General features: G+C 39.3%; 1 protein-coding gene across 1 annotated transcript in view; it reads left to right on the top strand.

Annotated features, from left to right (window-relative positions):
• ADCY2 (adenylate cyclase 2) overlaps positions 1-12,661 on the top strand; it is a 211,455-nt gene extending 198,794 nt beyond the window's left edge. The window contains exons 21-25 of the mRNA XM_082285044.1: positions 2,313-2,459; positions 3,592-3,699; positions 5,748-5,862; positions 10,015-10,139; positions 10,676-12,661. Coding sequence (XP_082141170.1) covers positions 2,313-2,459; positions 3,592-3,699; positions 5,748-5,862; positions 10,015-10,139; positions 10,676-10,828 — 648 coding nt within the window. The 3' untranslated portion in view covers positions 10,829-12,661. The remainder of the gene's footprint in view (positions 1-2,312; positions 2,460-3,591; positions 3,700-5,747; positions 5,863-10,014; positions 10,140-10,675) is intronic.
• The last annotated feature ends 5,088 nt before the right edge of the window (positions 12,662-17,749 follow it).

Genomic DNA, 17,749 nt, shown 5'->3' with positions numbered 1-17,749 from the left:
AAAAAGTGCTCGGGAGCTTTTGTGCTGCAAGCTTACTGGCAAGCCCATTACTGAGCAAGAGGAAGCCTGTTTCATTAGCTACAGGATGGAGCTAGCACCTTACTTAGAGCAAAACTTCTGCCCCAGAGAAGCTGACCACTGTACCCTTCCAAGAGATAGAATTGGACTGGTTTGCCTTCCCTATCCCAAGAAGATTTCAGGCATTGGAGATGAGGGGACAGTAAAAGGAACATACTTGAATTTCAGATGTTATTAAAGAGGAAAAATAAAATGATTGAATGCAAAGGACAGGATGATTTTGTTGTTGGTAAAAGAAGAAAAGCTGTTCCTTCCTAGAATGGTATTGCATTTGATTTTCTGACTAAACACTTTGGAGTGTACTGTTTCAAGAGAAGAACTCTCAGGAAAATTAAAGCACTCAATTGTAATATCCTTTATTATTATGATCAAATAATCTAGCTGGGATGACTCCTTAAAATTCTCTGAAATTTATTGTGATCGTCACAATTACTACTCACCTGGTTATAAATAGTACCGCTCGTTGTTGTTGTTTCCATGATGGTGCTATGTTACTGAGCATTAGTGGGGATGGATATTGCCCCAGTATTACAGGGGAAGGAGGAGGAATGGGTTGCTATTACCAAAATTGAAATGAAGTTACAGGGAAGGGGACTTGAGGAAATAAAATTAAAGCTGAGTTAACCACAAAATGTAATCTCTGTACCTTGTTAAGGAAATATTCCCATATGACCATCCAGGAGCCACTCTGGCAGTCATACCTGCACCATGTGAGCTGGAACAGAATCCCCTTCACAGTGGGCAGCTCCAGTGAGCCAACAGGTGCCCTGCTTGACTCCCCACACACCACACACTCACAGTTAGACCAAGTTTCCTTACTGGCTTGACCCTTGGGTTTCTCACACTCTCAGAAATCTGGATTTAATCATGGTGCAACAACAGAATAACAGCTTGAGCTGTGAATTCCAGCAATATATTCCATCCCTAGTGCACATAGTTGTGGTGGAGCTCCAGTGATGCTATGGTTATAGAATCCTTAGAAAATACAGGAGCACAAAAATCTAGCAATAAATAATTTATCTCCTCCAGCTGCTCATGTTCCTCCCTGTCCATCATTATTTTCATGTTTGCTCAGAAACTTCCCTCACACCTGTGCTGGCATGGGGCAGTCAGCAGTTTTCCCATAGTTCTGTTATTTTTTTAGTTATACATCAGCAGTAAAGATCCACTATGTCTGTGCATGTCTATATACAGGCACACCACACGCTTTCAAAAGGACACACTGACAGTCTAATTGCAAAACCCAAGCTTTGCTAAGTAAAAAGGGAAATAATATCTTATGCTTCTTGAACTCACAGAACAAATCATTTTCATATGAGTATTGAAATCCCTTTTTACTCAAATAACAACTTGAAGGTAGTTTTACATCAAAGTAGATAACAGCCTCTTTTATTGCTATGTCTACCTTTGTGTGTAGATACTATTTCTTTTTTAAGTATTAGTTTAATGAATTTTCTTTCTTTCTGTCTTTTTTTTTTTGGGGATGTGAATTTGAACTGAAAGAAGAGATAGTCTAACATTCAAGGGCAGTGGAGAGGAAATTGAAGGGGTAGTGGGAGGTGGTCCTTTTTAGCACCAGAATCATTCTGTGTCGTAGAGATGCTCTCATTTCAGTGGTCACAGAAGGCAGTGCAGACTCTGCCATAAATGGGTTTCAGTTCAGGTGACTTCTTTCTTTTTGCCTCAGCTCCTTCTTATGCCAAAGAAATGATAATTATTTTGTCCTATTAGGCATATTGTCATTTTAGGTCAGGAACTATCAATCAGGGTCATATTGCATTATGCATTTGCAGTACATTGACTTTGTGATTTTGGTTCAGTTTTTTAGTTACTACAATAACAAATACGTAATAATAAATTGTATATATTTTTACAAAATACATTTTCAGCCATGCAAGCCAGACTAAATTCTCTTCATAAGAAGACTCAGAGATGGGCCCTATCTTATAAATTAGTGAACTTTTTGTTTTCACAGAGTTAATGTTCAGGAAGAAAAAAAAATCATGATAATATTTTCAACTGAATATGTTGAGTCTCTTTTATGAACAGGTTCATATATTGTTTAGAATTAATAAATGCAACTAAATGCAAAAAAATCCAACCACTACCTTAAGGCATTCCAACTACTGCAGCACCTCTGTTTTTGCATCCTGGACATTGTATGTTAATAAGGAAACTTATTTACAGCTGGGTATGATAGATTTTTTTTCTTTATTCTGTTTTCTTTTGGACAGGATCTGTATCACCAGTCATATGATTGCGTCTGTGTCATGTTTGCCTCCGTTCCAGATTTCAAGGAATTTTACACAGAATCTGATGTAAATAAGGAAGGGTTGGAATGTCTCAGGCTGCTAAATGAGATCATTGCGGACTTTGATGATGTATGTACTTACAACAGTGGCTGACATATGGTTTCAATCTTACTAACTCACGATATGCAACAGTCAGAAAACATACTTGAAGGGGAGAGTGGAAGAGCTGTGAGAAAAGAACTTTTGTGTGCCTGGTCACATGGAAAATACTTACAGGGAGTACTAAAGAAAAATGGTATTTATGTGGGATAAATCAGATATTGGTCTGACATCATACTAAATTGCTTTTGATTTTCTATAAGGAGAATCCTATGTGTATACCTGACAGAAATTTTTATTTTGGCCTTTAGCTGCAGCTCATGAGGCAGTCACATCACATGCCATGTATTAACCACAAGTTCTAAATACGAATGTCCAAAGTCAGATACAACTTTTGTGTTATACCTGATCTGCACTGATCATTTGATACATAAGCAAATCAAAGGATTATAGAAGTTTTAATATTCCATTCTCAGAAGTTAGAAGCAAGTAGAGAGTATGACTACAGATGGATTGGGAAATGGCATCTATAAAGGCCTCACTGAGAACAGTATTTGTCTGTAAGAAAGTAGTTAGTGATGAAGATACCAGGAAAAGGTATTAAAATCATGCCATGACTCAGAGAGCGCAGTCTGGATTTGTGGACCTGCAGCTATAGAGGGTGTTTTAGCAGTAAACCCATTTGGAGAGTGCTTTTAGCAGTTTTAGCAGTAAACCCATTTGAACAATATTCAAAACAACCTGGGATATGAACTAAAATCCTCGGATTTTATACCCTTTGGCATGGACTATTCCACTGGCATGGAATAGATGCTTACTTTCAGAAAGCTCCTTCAAGCTTAACTGTTGGCTGGCATGATGATCCAGTTCCAATATCACATGAGTGCAAAGTCTAATGACTTTTAAAAGCTGTATATAAAATAAGATGGAATTTATTCTCACTACTATAAATTTCATCCCTTTATAGTAAAAAGGTATTTTAGAAGACAGAAATTCCCTATCCTTGGAGTTCCATAACCATTGTTTTAAGTCCTTCATCCTGTATATATTTGTGAGCCATTTGGGGTCTACATAGAAACTGTTCTAAGACTTGATGTTCTGATTGGTGTTAGAGTAACAGAGCTGCTGATGTGATTAAGGAATGACTGTCCTTGTTTTACAGTTATTGTCAAAGCCAAAGTTCAGCGGAGTTGAAAAGATAAAGACCATTGGAAGCACTTACATGGCAGCAACAGGACTGAGTGCTACACCCAACCAAGAACAGTGTCAGGTACAAGAAAATGTTCCTGCTCGATAAAAAGCATATTCAAATGAATGCTAAAATTCTGTTAATTAAGCTTCAGGTTATGTATAATAATGTGGCCTAGTTTTTTCTTATTAGCATAGATTGTATTGTACTGGACAAGTTTATACTTTAGTAATCTCTGTGAATTTTTCTTCACATTGCAGTTTGAAAATGCCACCTCTGTATTTGCTAAAACAGGCCTTCTACTCTAAATACAGTACAGCATTTTATTCCTATGTGCTGCATCAGTACTGGATTTATAGAGCATAAAAAAGATTGCAAGAATTAATGTTTTCCATTGTAAGCTGAGAGGGATGATTTGCCTTAACTTGCTATACACTTACAGAACCCTCAGACTCAGTATTGAGAATGTGTTCGTTTCTACTTTACTTAATGTGGTGGGATTAGGAACTGCAGTCAGTGGAAATTAAGTTCAGAGAAGCAATTCATAACTTATTCAAAAACCTTGCTTTTGCCATGATCTTTACAGTACTACAGGTTAGTGACAGAGAGACAGCAATTAAGAATCAACACAGTCTCTGCCAAGGATTAATGTGCTCTTGCCAAACTCATGTTCCTAATAACACAAGCAATTACCACATAAACTATAGACCCTAAGGATCCTGAGGGCAAAGAATTCTTTTAAATTAGCTCTGACATTTAATACAGAGGGTGAAGGGGATGAAAAAAATGCAGAACTGCAGACCGAAGATGTGAAGACATAGAGAGCTCTCAATCACAACTAAAACTAGTGTTTGCAAAGGAAGAAATGTATCATTTGAGTTGTTTCCACAATCAGGGGATCCACAGTTTAGCATTCCTTTGGTGATTGAGTTCACATTCTCAAAGGAAATCTACCAGAACTCAGCAGCCTTCATTCCAGATTCCCAAAGATGCACAGATCCTGCAGTACCTAGTGTGGCAGTGAGTGACTGCTAGACATACTGCTGGGAACCACCCCCAGCTTAAAACAAGCATCCAAGGAAGACTAAGTGCCTAAGGAAGGGGTCTGAATGTATCAACTGAACAGGAAACCATCTGTTTTAGCTAGGAGTGAACTCCAAAGGAAATAGGCGTCATTTATCTAAACAGCTGCTCCAGCAAGCACCACTACTGTCCCACCCTAGGCTGATGCATGCACTCTATGAATCATCTCTGAAGTTGTAATCAGTCCATCTCCTCTGTCACTTTATCTCAAGAATTGGGGAAGATTCAGTAATTTCTCATAGAGATCAATGAGTCCATGTCTTACGAAAACATTCACTTGTCAGGATCCTACCTTAGGCTGTGGGACACCAAAATCAATTTTCTCCTCAGCCTGAAAGGACTCAAAACAGTACTTAGAAATCAGGTTACTTTGTTGTGTATGAGAGATTAAGTCTACAGCTTTTATAAGTGGTATAAGCTCTGAGCTAGTAAATAAAGGGGCAGAGTGGGGTTGCCCTCTTCCTCTTGTATTTTACTCATTTTCAGGTCTGTTAAATGTTCTCAGAGGTACTTGCTTATCTGTCAGATTAGATTAGTGGAAGAACTCTTAAAATTGTGAATTTCACTGAATCTTACACATTTTAGAAGGGAGCTAAGCTGTGCAACAGTGAGGGAGGAATCCCTGTGTGGCTGTCCACAAGCATTATTTATTATGAAAGGGAGTACAATAGAAGCAGACACTTAGAGAAAATGAATTAACAAATTCTAGGCACACATAGATATTGAGTGCCTGTGGGATTAGATAGCAGCTATTCAATCACTTGACAATCAAAATGTTCGATTAAGGCATGGTTTGGATCTATCACCTCTAGAGTGCCTGGTTGTACACAAGTAAAATGCATCCTGTCTCTCGGCCATTGTTTGATCTCACTGATGCTGGACAGGGTACCACGTTCTACATTACTTTTCTGCATCTGCCTGCTGACACTAGGCCATCCCTAAGGGCTTAAGTGCGTTCAAGTGTTCAACATATTTTGGTTGTATTCTTACAGCATCCAAGGCTCACGAGAATGATTTTACACTTTTTGTTTGTCTTTCGAATTCAGGAACCTGAACGACAGTATATGCACATAGGAACCATGGTGGAGTTCGCATTTGCCTTGGTGGCAAAACTGGATGTCATAAACAAGCATTCATTCAATGACTTCAAGTTACGAGTAGGTGAGTATCACAGGATTCTTAGGAGAATATTATGGACAAGGGGGAGGATTCAGTGTGAAGTACCATCTGATTAAAGTAGTAGTAGAACTGACCAAAAGGGCCATGATAGTAAACAGCACCATCTTTATCCTGTTTAAAAGCAGCCTACATGGTATTGGCCATCAACCCCAGCTCCTGAAACCCTACAGTGTTGCAAGGCTAGACTTAGAAAAGGGCAGTATTCCTATGTAAAGAATGGTTGAAAAAAATGTGTTCACATGGCTCTGAATGGTTTTATGGTAACTCTGTAAAAATTATTGTAGAGATTGTAAGACACATACATTTTTTTGAAGTTTACAAATACCAAAAGAATACACAAGAAAACTCTAGACTGGGCTTTGCAAAACTATATAAATGGTTTTTCAGAGGACAGGAGCTACAAGGGGCCAGTGAGGCTGGAGTTTGAAATATTTTACATATACTAAACTCAAGCAAGCACACAAAAATGCAGTGTTAGACAAGGGAGAATATTTGTCTTCTTTGTTATTCAGATAAGAGCAAAGATGACTAGTTATTTATCTTGGGAAGAGATATCCCTTATGTTTCAGTTTCTAATTGCTTCTTCTTGTGCATCATGGTATTTTTAAAAAGAAATAGACAGCTGCAGTAAGCAATAGAAAGAATGATGAATAAATGAATTCAGAGCTGGTCAAGAACCATATGTTCCAAAATGTTTATTTCCTGATAGCAGTACACAGCAGTTTCACAATGCAATATGTAACGTGGAAAGTGTGAAATGAAAACAGTAAACAAATATTGAAAACCCATAAATTATGTAAACGTGTCAGAAGTATTTGATTTCCAACAGTTATTCTCCTGTCTTGTCTTTTTCTTGCTGTGCTGCTTGCTTTTCCATTCGGCTGCTCCTCTCAAGTCTATTTCACAGTGCCACCCACTGGCAAAACTTGCTGTCTTCTGACTTGAAGCAGGGGCTCGTTAGGGCACTCTTTTGCCAGTATGTTTTGTATTCCTTGCTAGAGCTAAAAATGACAAAGCAAATCAGAAGTATGCTTCCTTCTCAGTGTTACAGAACTTGACAGTTCTTGCCATAGCTGACATGGCACATACTTGCAAACACATTTATATCAGCAGCTTCAATTCAAGACAGAGAGCTGCTGTGTGCCGGGGCTGTGTCTGCAAACTGCTTGAAGCAGTATTGAGTCCTCTCAAGTGCGGATCATGAAGCAAATTTTCAAAGGGGAAAACCAAACCAAAACAAAACACTCACTCTGGATTTTTACAGTTCTTGCTAAAGATTCCAGAGAACTCAGACTCCTTTGCTTCATGAAATGAAAAATGTTTTAACTCTAAAAAGGAACACGGGCCCCAAAGTGTATTTGTGCCACCTTAATCCAATATAGGCACCACTGAGATCTTCACTTCATTTTCACTTCTCTACTTCTCACCACCTGATGATGAAAGCAGCTGAAATCCATACTAATTATAGCCACAGAAACATTTTAACAACTACTTCTGACCTAGTCCCCACTGTAAGGACTTGTACCCAAACTGCCCTTTGCAAAAGCCTCCCTTGGCCAACAACTAAGTCTGAAATTTCTGTCACTTATTAGAGGCCTCAGCTTTCATAATTTTCTGTGAGTACCCAAAATGCTAGTGTGATTTAGGAGGTACACACTGCTCTGACCTTGCCAGGCAAGGGAGGGAAGCACCTGGATGACATTTGAAGCATTCCTCCCCTTCTGCAAGTTGAGATGCTTGATTTATGAGACAAGCTCAGCTATGCTTTTGCAGCAGGTCTTGCACAGGTATTGGTTTCTTTCAGAAGAGAGGCGGGTGTGTTGTTTTCCATATAACTTCATAGTTAGAACATTCGTCTGTGTTGTAGGTGACTTAATTTGGATCCTGGTTTTGGGTGAGGCTAAGCTATGAGCCCAGGCTGTAGGATACTTCACAATGAGATATTCTCTGTCATTCCTGCTGAACAGCATTGCATTTCATGGAATGATTAAATATTGCCTTGGATATGAGAGAAAGAGACAGATAGATGATATCACCTTTTGTTAGAGCATTCACCTGTAGTGAGAGTACTATTCTTCCAGCCTTGCCCCAACAAACATTCACGTGTGTCGTGCAAAAAACATCCACACCAGCAGGAATGACATAGAGCAGTATATCCCACAGTGCTTGGGTTGCCAGAACATATTCCTAAGAGATACTGGTTGAAGTTTCCTTGAAGTAGGAGGGATCTGAAGGTGACTCTTGAGCCCCTGAGGTATTCCTCAAACCATCAGCAGTGGTAGTTCAGGAAAAGGTAAAAAATAGAAGTCCCTTCCTGTCCACTGTATTTTGTGGGAAAGTCCCACTGCACTGCCCCAGTTTCTGGACCATGGCCACACACATCTCTTCAATATTCCCTTCTAGCCAGATTGGGCTACCCAGCAGATGGGTTTTGTGGATTCCACTCTTAGTTCCCTAGAGCTTTCTACAAGTTGTATATCATGAAGTAGAAAAACCCATCCATGGCTCAGTTGTTAATGCAAAGTGTTGCAAGGCCCAAGTCCCTTTGTGCAATTAACCCCAAGCACTTAGACAAATATATATCAGGCTCTATTTGTTATCTTGTAGTCTTTATATATTTTCCCAATTTAACTTCTACAGTCACGTTTTCCAGGGTTTCCAAGTGGGCTGATAGTGTGGTTGTTAGCCTGCACTGCCATGTTACATACTAAATGAGCTCTGAGATCCCTCTCCATCCTACAATCACACTTTCATTTTTCTGCATGGATATATAACCCTAATGAAGGTTTCTGTCAATGAAGTAACAGAAATCAGTTATGATCCACTGAAATAATTTTAGAAGTCCAAACAACTCACTTGTTCAGGGTTTATTTCTCACTAGGTCTAACTTTGCTTTCCTGCTCATTGGTATGTACAGTTACAATTACAGTACATTTGATGCTGGTTAACAATAGTACTTTGGATTTTGCCTCCTGGTTTCCCTACTAGCAGAGTACAGCTCACTCCCTTTACAGACTTAACATAGGTTACAAACTGACTACAAGATAAAAAAATGCCCAGAGTCTAATGAGGGACTATATTGTTCTACCATATTGTTCTACTCCGTGCTTAATCAAATTATTTGAATATATATATTTATATTGCAGTTCTTTAGGACCATTCTGTGGTCAATTCAGCCTTCAAAACAAGGCTTCAAATCCTTTCAGTTCATTCACATTAGTTTATTCTAAATTTAATAAGCAAAGAATACTATAAAAGTAACTTGATGGGGCCATCAACTATTGCAGAGAGGAGAGGCCCTTTTCACTACAAGAAGAAATTTAAAGAAATTCTTCTATATCTGTTTTCCCAGAAGCTGCTGCTCACCCACAGTGTATTCCTCGTGCTACATAATAATGGCAGCAGCAGTTTATTAGGATGCCAGTGGTTGAAAATAGCAAGTTACTCAGGATGGGAGGGAGCTGTAAAAGTAAAATTAGATGAACTGACTTTTGGCATTTTTGTAACTAACATTCTCCTGCCATAAATGGTCGATAAAAACACGGTGAACGACTGTTTGCTGCCATACTCACTATTCAGCGAGGGCCAAATGTTGCGTTCATTGACTTGCTATATGCCAGATGCACTGTATGTCCTTGTTTGGTGGATCTTCACAAAAACACAGAATCAGTTAAGTTGGAAAAGACCTCTGAGATCAGCCAGCCTGACCTATGACTGAATACCCCCAGGTGAACTAGACCACAGCACCAAATGCCACTTCCAGTCTTTCCTTAAACGCCTCCAACTGGTGGACAGTGACTCCACCATCTCCCTGGGAAGCCCATTCCAATGTCTAGTCACCCTTTATGTGAAGCAATTCCTCCTAATGATCCACCTAAATCTCCCCTAGCACAGCTGGAGACTGTCATCTTATCCTGTCGCTGCTTGCCTGGGAGAAGAGACCAACCTCCACCTGGCTACAGCCTCCTTTCAGACAGAAGTAGAGAGTGATAAAATCTCCCCTGAGCCCCCTTTTCTTCAGGCTAAACAGCCCCAGCTCCCTCAGAGGCTACTCATAGGACTTGTGCTCGTGGGCCTTCACCAGCTTTGTTGCCTTTCCTTTCATTCCTAACATTAAGTTCTGATGTTTTCCAGGTATAAACCATGGACCTGTAATAGCTGGAGTAATTGGAGCTCAAAAACCACAGTATGATATATGGGGCAATACAGTAAATGTGGCCAGCAGGATGGACAGCACTGGTGTCTTAGATAAAATACAGGTAAGTCTTGATTGTGTCCTAGTGGGCTTTCACCTAAAATGGCAGAATGGCCTAAAGTTTGGTTCACCAACAGTTGCGTGAGAAAGTGGCAACAGCAGCTCTGAAAGGTGATGCTAACCATCGTTTCATGAGCCTTACCATCACTTCATTTACACAGCCTTAGTATTTGTAGAAAGATGGGGAAGCTTGGGCCTACTGAAGTGAAAATAAGCTCCTGAAGTTGAGAGAAGTGCTATGTGAGGTAGGAAGAGTATTGTCCCTAGTTCCATTCATCTATCTACAAGATATCCTCTGTTGGCAACCCTAGGTACAGAAGTGGCTACAGGATGCTGGATATAAGTGATTAGAATGGGCATCCAGCAACAGACTGCTTGAAAGCTAAGGTGTTCAAACCTCACTTGAGACCCTTAAAGGCTTTATGAGCATTACAGCAAACCCCTTATAACTGAACAGAACATTATGTTACCTTCACACCCTGGAAAAAGATTCTGCTTTGCTTTGTTATCAACACTGGCTGTACTTCTGTATTGTTGCAGGTTACAGAGGAGACAAACAACGTCCTGCAAACACTGGGGTACATGAGCACCTGCAGAGGAATAATAAATGTAAAAGGAAAAGGAGAATTGAAGACATACTTTGTACATACAGAAATGACAAGATCCCTTTCACAAGGGAACGTGGCATCTTGAAGATGCTTGTACGTGTCATCAGTACCATATTTTCAGGAAAGTATCACGCACTTTTTAACTACATTTTGGCCCTTAACATGCGTGCTATTTTCTGGTATGTGGCACTTATTTTAATATGGCTGCAGAATAGTTCCATGAGCCATCATTTGCACCTTGATATTTCTATGTTCAAGGACAGTTGTGATGTACGCTATAGGGCTGGAAGATTGTACTGCTACTTGCACTGTTATTCAAAGACAAGAAAAGAAGGAATAGGAATCAAAAGGAGGTAATGCATCCTGAAAGGACTAAAGAGAGGTGTTAGTGACAAATGTGGGGAAAAAAGGCAATAAAGCTAGGGGTGCATACTATTTTCTGATGCATGGTGTTTTCTGGAAAATACAGTCGCTCCCCAATAGCATCCTCTAATTGGTATTAAAGTATACAGTATTGTAAATAAGTTTACTCTGTCCACACATGATTTGGATGTGATCACCAGTTGCATCTCATAGCCAGGGACACGTTGGGTGGCTTGCTGGCATTCTTTCTGAAGAGAGAACTAACAATGCTGGAATAGTTTTGTACAAACGTGTCAAATGTTTTGAAGCTATTGTCTTTTGTAAGGTTAATTCATTAAAAGTTTATATGTACTTTGTCTTACTGTTGCTGTCTCTTAGTTTTGCTTCCTTCCTTGGCTTCTGTCGCTCCAAAGCTGAGTGTTTTCTGCTGCTGCCTCTGCTTTTTATTCAGTAGTTAGATGGTGAGGTAGGCTACGGCCAGCTATCTCAATAGTCTTGGTCAATAATATCTGCTAGACTTGCTATTGCCTTTCAGAAACTAAATCAGCTCTACTGTCTTCAGTCATGGGTGGCATCCTAGGCACTTTGCAGTCACTTATTCTCTGGGTCATACAGAAGACTGACCTCAAATCCATAAACACAAGCAAAGTAGAGGATACTGAAAACAGCAGCAGTGCTGCTACTTAACAACTGGCCCACAGTGCTTAAACAATAACAAGGACAAGCTGTACAAGAGAAAAAAAAAGTTCCATTTTGCACTTTGACAACCTCTTTTGCCCTTGCATACCTTTCACTTAACCTTTACAATGCTGGATTTTGTGGGATATTTAAAGTAATAATCTCATTTATCATTTAAATTAATAATCTCATTTATACTCACTAGGACATGAGTATGAGCAAAATGCTATTTTGTGGATATTTGAGATTAATTTAAGTCCCTTTAAATTAAAAAGTTTCACACTTGCAGAGTTTCATAGATGAGCCAGCTGAAAGACAGTAAAAGTAGGTAATTGTACTACCTATGCTCCTTTGAAGCACAGATAGTAACAATTAAGTTTTGCTTTGTTGAAATCAATTTTTTTAGTCATAGTATCCTAACAAGAAAATAATTCTGTTTGCAAAATAGCATATAATTACAAGATTTTTTCTGACTGATACCATATGAATATGGAAGTCAACTTATGCATTATTACCTCTGGCATGTTATTGAAATGTAAAAAGTATTCAGATTGCTCATTCATGAAACCTACATACACATTTGTATAGCATTGTTGTCCTTTCAGAAGTTCTCAAAATTGTGGGTCACAAATACATGGCATCAGTCCAGTCTCACTGAATGTGGCACAGTTTACTCACAGCAGCCATCTGCCCACTAGTGAATTGGAATGACAGTAGATTTCAAAGTGCCTAATTTGCTGTAAAACAGACAATCTGAATCTTGATCCCCTTAAGTTAGTCTAAAAGCAAAATGTAAGTTATTTCACTTATGTTCAACGTGACACACTTAATTTTTCATCCAGCGCTGGAGACTTTTAAACAGTAATTTTCAAGACAGGTGCTCAGTCTAATAAAATCTCATTAAAAAATATTTTTGTTGTCTTTATTTCTTCCTTTTAATTAATAAGATAAATGTTTTCCAGTGGAATTAAAGACTTTCCAAATAGCTCACATGGCTGTAAAACCAGTGTCCCAGTCATTGGCTAGCTGTCACTTGGCTGTGTCACTAAAGACTTCTCCTAAATCCCTCCTCGCCGCTTACTATAAATGTGTCCTAGGGACGTTGAAAGAAGCTATTGATCTCCTTCTTAGACTTTGAATGTACTCTGGGCCTTTAAAATCATTGTGGTATTACCACACGTCAACGCAGTAATTTCTTACTGTGGGTGAAAACCCTTACGTGAAGTTGATTCTATTATATTGTCATATATATGTGCAGCTTTCAGGTATAACCTGTGCCTTCAGGATTTTGCTTTCATTTGTATTCTTGCACGTCATTAACAAACCTTGTACCTAACTTCATAGCCTTGTTTCTGTGATTTTTATAAAAGTCAAACAATATTATTTCTGTAAGCTATGAAATGTTAAAACATCTGAGTGGCGGGGAGCTGACTAGTCCAATGAAATATAAAGAAAGGTGTATATGTGCCCTCCAAGAGCATGTTGAAAATGCCCATGTTCGGAGCACTCATATTTCACTGGTGGTGTTTTCTCATTTTGTAGTTGCATTTAGATTCTTGCAGGCAAATCCTGCTAAAGAACAAGAAAGTGGGCAAAAGATATGCATATATTTGCCCACACAAAGAACGGCGCATACCATCCTCTCTCTAGCCTTCAGTTGCTGGGTATTACTATCTTTCTAGCTGAGAAGCTCTTTGTAGTTAATAAATACCTCTTGTCTTCCAATGCATTTTACATCTACTGTTTATACTGGCTTATTTTTTTCTCTGTCTCTATTCGTTTATGAAAAGAACTTTTTCTTCCTCCTGCAGCAATCTCGGCCTCAGTAACTGGATATAACACTACTCCTGTATCAGCCTGTAACCTGAAAAACTTTATGATAATGATGTAAATCAGTATTTGACATTCCATAGATTCCACATCACAGTAAGATTCATCAAGTTCTACAACTGCCATGTTGGTGACATAGTTCACAGCTCATTAGTGAACCACAGAGTGGGACTTCTAAAAGTACAACGCAAATGCATTTCACACTATGAGGCAACAGCCAAAAGATCAATGTAAGAGTGATTCACTGTGGTCTAGGAAAAAGAAAATCAAATGGGAACACCTGGGAAGCCTGCTGGAATTCTTTTTCAAAGTCAGTGCTTTGCTCCAATTTATGGAGGGCTACCAAAGGACAGGAAGAAAGATTACTGGCAGATGTTTTTTATAAACTATGGAAATAGTTTGGATCACCTGTAAATTAATGCTATTTAGCTTCTGTTTCTAAAGAGAGACATTAGTGTCTTATTTATGCTATGTGAAAAGCATTTTTCATTTTCTTATATTCCTATATGCTTCCTCCATTTTGTAAAATATCTACAAACCTTCCCTTTTTCCACTGAGACACAGGTAGTTCAGTCTGCTTGTTTCTAAAGCAAAGTGAGGGAAGAGCTTTTGCAAGTCTGTCCTATTTTGTTTTTAAAACCTCATATTGGGACAAATAATAAGCTATGTTGTCAAGATGCTTTATATAGCAGAAGATTTACTGTTAAAAGATAAGATTTTCTTGTACTTTGATTTCCTTCTTTTTGTGGTTATGTATGAACATAGATTAATTTTTCATTTTCAGATAGTAGATTCTCCTTCACTTGGTGTAGATAGTGGCCTTCAAGACTTTTTACAGGTGAACCCCAAACAATTTTAAGTCTAGGGATTTTTAGTTTTACTCTTCATTTCTTGTCTAAATTAGCAGAGTGATTCTGAGGAGGAAATAAATGTAGAATGAGATGTATGTGCCTTAAATAAAACATGTAATTAAGAGATAATTTTTTGTTCTTTGAAGTAATTCAGATTTATGTGGATTTGTCAAAAATGTTATATAAATCAACTGTAACTAGTTCACCCTAAAGTTTGCTACATATTAATTTTAAGCATTTTCAAATTCAGAGGCAGGAATTACTCAGGTCAATGTAATTTTTGATATGTCAAAATGCAAGATAAGGGCATTTTATTAATGTTTGCAACTATGAAGATGTGAACCCCTTTATGTTGTAGAATGCCCTGTTTAAAACAAAGATTCTGCCAATAATTGTTTGACATTTTTTGGATAGAGTATTTTCCAAATCTATTTGTAGCCATTGGGACGCTCTTCATGAACATCTCAGTTTTGACAGGAAAAAATGTGTGTGAAAGTATTTCAAAAGGTTCACATTCTTGTACTAGAATTTTTCATGTTTTATTCAAAAAAGTGTTATAAATAGCAATTTTTATGGAAGTTATGTCACCTCATGTATAAAACTGTATATTACTCTACTTACCAAGAAAGTTATTGAACAGAATATTGATTTTAATTGGAGCAGATATCAGTCAACTATATTGGGTTGTGTGGCAAGGTTTTGGTAGCAAGGAGAGGGGGACAGGGTTACAGGGGTGGCCTCTGTGAGAAGTTGCCAGAAACTTCCTCATGTCCAAAAGAGCCAATGCCAGACAGCTCCAAGACCGACCCACCGCTGGCCAAAGCCAAGCCCATCAACAACAGCTCTGGGATAACATATTTAAGAAGAGATAAAAAATGTGGCAGAATCAACAGCTGCAGGGAGGAAACATTTCTGGAAACACCAGGGTCAATGAGGAAGGATGAGGAGGAGATGTTCCAGGCAGCAGAGCAGAGATTCCCCTCCAGTGGGTGGTGCAGACCATGGTGAGGTAACTGTGTCCCTGCAGCCCTTGGAAGCCCATGGTGGAGCAGAGATCCACCTGCAGCCCACAGACAACCCCACACTGGACCAGGTGGATGCCCCAAAGAGGCTGTGAGCCTGTGGGTAACCTGTGCTGGAGGAGGCTCCTGACAGGACCTGTGGGCCCATGGAGAGAGGAGCCACTCTTGTAGCAGGTTTGCTGACAGGACCTGTGACCCCATGGGGAACCCGCACTGCAGCAGCCTGTTCCAGAAGGACTGCACCCCATGAAAGGGACCCACGCTGAAGCAGTTCATGAAGAACTGCAGACTGTGAGAAGGATTCAATGGGAGAAGTTCATGGAGGACTGTCTCCTGTGGGAGGGATGCAATGTTTCTGAAAAGCCTTCCTGTTTGAGGTGGCAGTCAGTCAGTAATTAGGATCTAGAAAAAACAAGCACTTCTGTGAAACAACTGGCTTGACCCAAAGCTATGGCAGTAGAAAGGGGACAGGTTTTGAGCCATTTTTGTTTCAGCCTCTTTCAAGGGCCATCAAATGGAACATATTTGACAAAGACTGTCTCTCCTTCATGGCTCAGCTGAAGGTCAGGACCACATGGCAATCTGATACATGTTGAGGTCAAAGAGCTAGGACAGGAGAGGGCTTGCTAAGCCTTAATTTGACAGCAGGCTACTCAGCTCTAAGTGACATGAGTTTGAAACGGCACCTCAGCTTGTAGCAAAAAACAGCTACTGTTTTTTCTGTGTATCAATGACCTGTCCAGTTATATGTCCCCCGTCCTCTTGTGTCCATCCTGTCTCCCCCTGTTATCATTGTCTCCTTTGTGGCCTCTCTCCCTGGCTCCACTATTATTTGCTTCATATTTCTTTTAGGGCATTTTTTCAAAATTATTGCACAAGCCAGTTTGACATTCCAGAACAGTGCCCCTACCTTTGAGACACTTTATGGCTATAGAAGTACATACCAACATGTTCAAAACTCAGACATCTTAGCAGTGGAACCTGAGGGGGTATTACTACTCTCTAAAAAGGCAGGCAATTGAACTTACCATCACCAAAACACCAAATTCAAAGCAACTTTTAACACTTTGGTGTCTTAGCTCAGATGTATTTGAATGCATAGTTTTCATCATATGGACTAAAATTGCTCCAGTGTTTACATGTTCGAATTGAAGTTACTAAGGAAACAGACTGACCTTCCATGCTATTTCGTAACAAGAACATACACTTAACAGTAGCATATTAATAAAGTCTGGTTGCAACTGGAACAAACCCCCCTGGGCATTCATATCCTTCTTCTGGGCAGTCTGCAAAAGGTGACCAGGAAGAAAAGCCTTTTTAAGTTTCAAATAATTCTAAAAGGATTTTTACCTTCACTGGGAAGGAAAAATTAAGTGAAAAGCATAGTTTTTAATTACTTCAAATGGGCGGGGGGGAGGGAACAACAGTATTGCAAATCTGTAACAAGCATCTAGCAATATTTGTGACAATCTATACTGCATCCAAATGCTGTAATTCAACTTAATGCCATCAATTTAATGTTAATCAAAACAAGCTACATGAGAACAGCAGAAAGAAAACTGGAGAGAAATCTTTCAGATCTGACTTCAGAGCTCTTGCCTAGCTTAGTTGATATCTGTGGTGAACAGTTTCTTGTGGCTCTATTTATAGCTGCAGTTTCAGCTGAGCTGCTTTTTATAAATGGGCTTGCTATCTCTCTGTGCTCGGACTAAACTACAGAAAAGCACTTGCACAGTGGCAAGCAGGTCTCTGCGTAGGAAGCTGATGTAAGGCAGCTGTTGGATTTTCAATTCCACTGCTCGCTTACACTGTGCTAATTGGCCCATGCTACAGGAAGAAGAGGATCTTAATTGGTAGAGGGACATTATTAGATAAGCAGATGGAAATTGTCACAAATTATTAAAAAAACCACCCACATCAGTCTGCAGATTATAAAGCCTCCATGCTACACTCACAAAGAAGCAGGAGTCTGTGTTATTCAGTAGGTTAGTGATGGTAGAGTGGCAGCTACATCATAGGGATGAGACTTTTGTAGGCCTGAATTACTGCCTGGCTCCAAGATGCCTGAAACAATCAGTTGTGAAGATTTCTGGTACTCTGAAAGTTGGGGGATTTTAAATAAATTTTGGATGTTCAGTAAATTTCAAGATGCCTGGGAGAGTGCTATTGTGAAAGTGCTTACCAAAAGATACTGGTAGCAATAATAATAGTAATGCTGTGCCCACAGGACAGTAGCTCTACAACTGTGGTTACAGGAAACAA

This window comes from Coloeus monedula (assembly GCF_965178545.1).
Source record: "Coloeus monedula genome assembly, chromosome: 1".
NCBI lineage: Eukaryota > Metazoa > Chordata > Aves > Passeriformes > Corvidae > Coloeus > Coloeus monedula.
The sequence above is the reverse complement of the archived record's forward strand: the minus strand, read 5'-3'. Positions and strand labels throughout refer to the sequence as shown.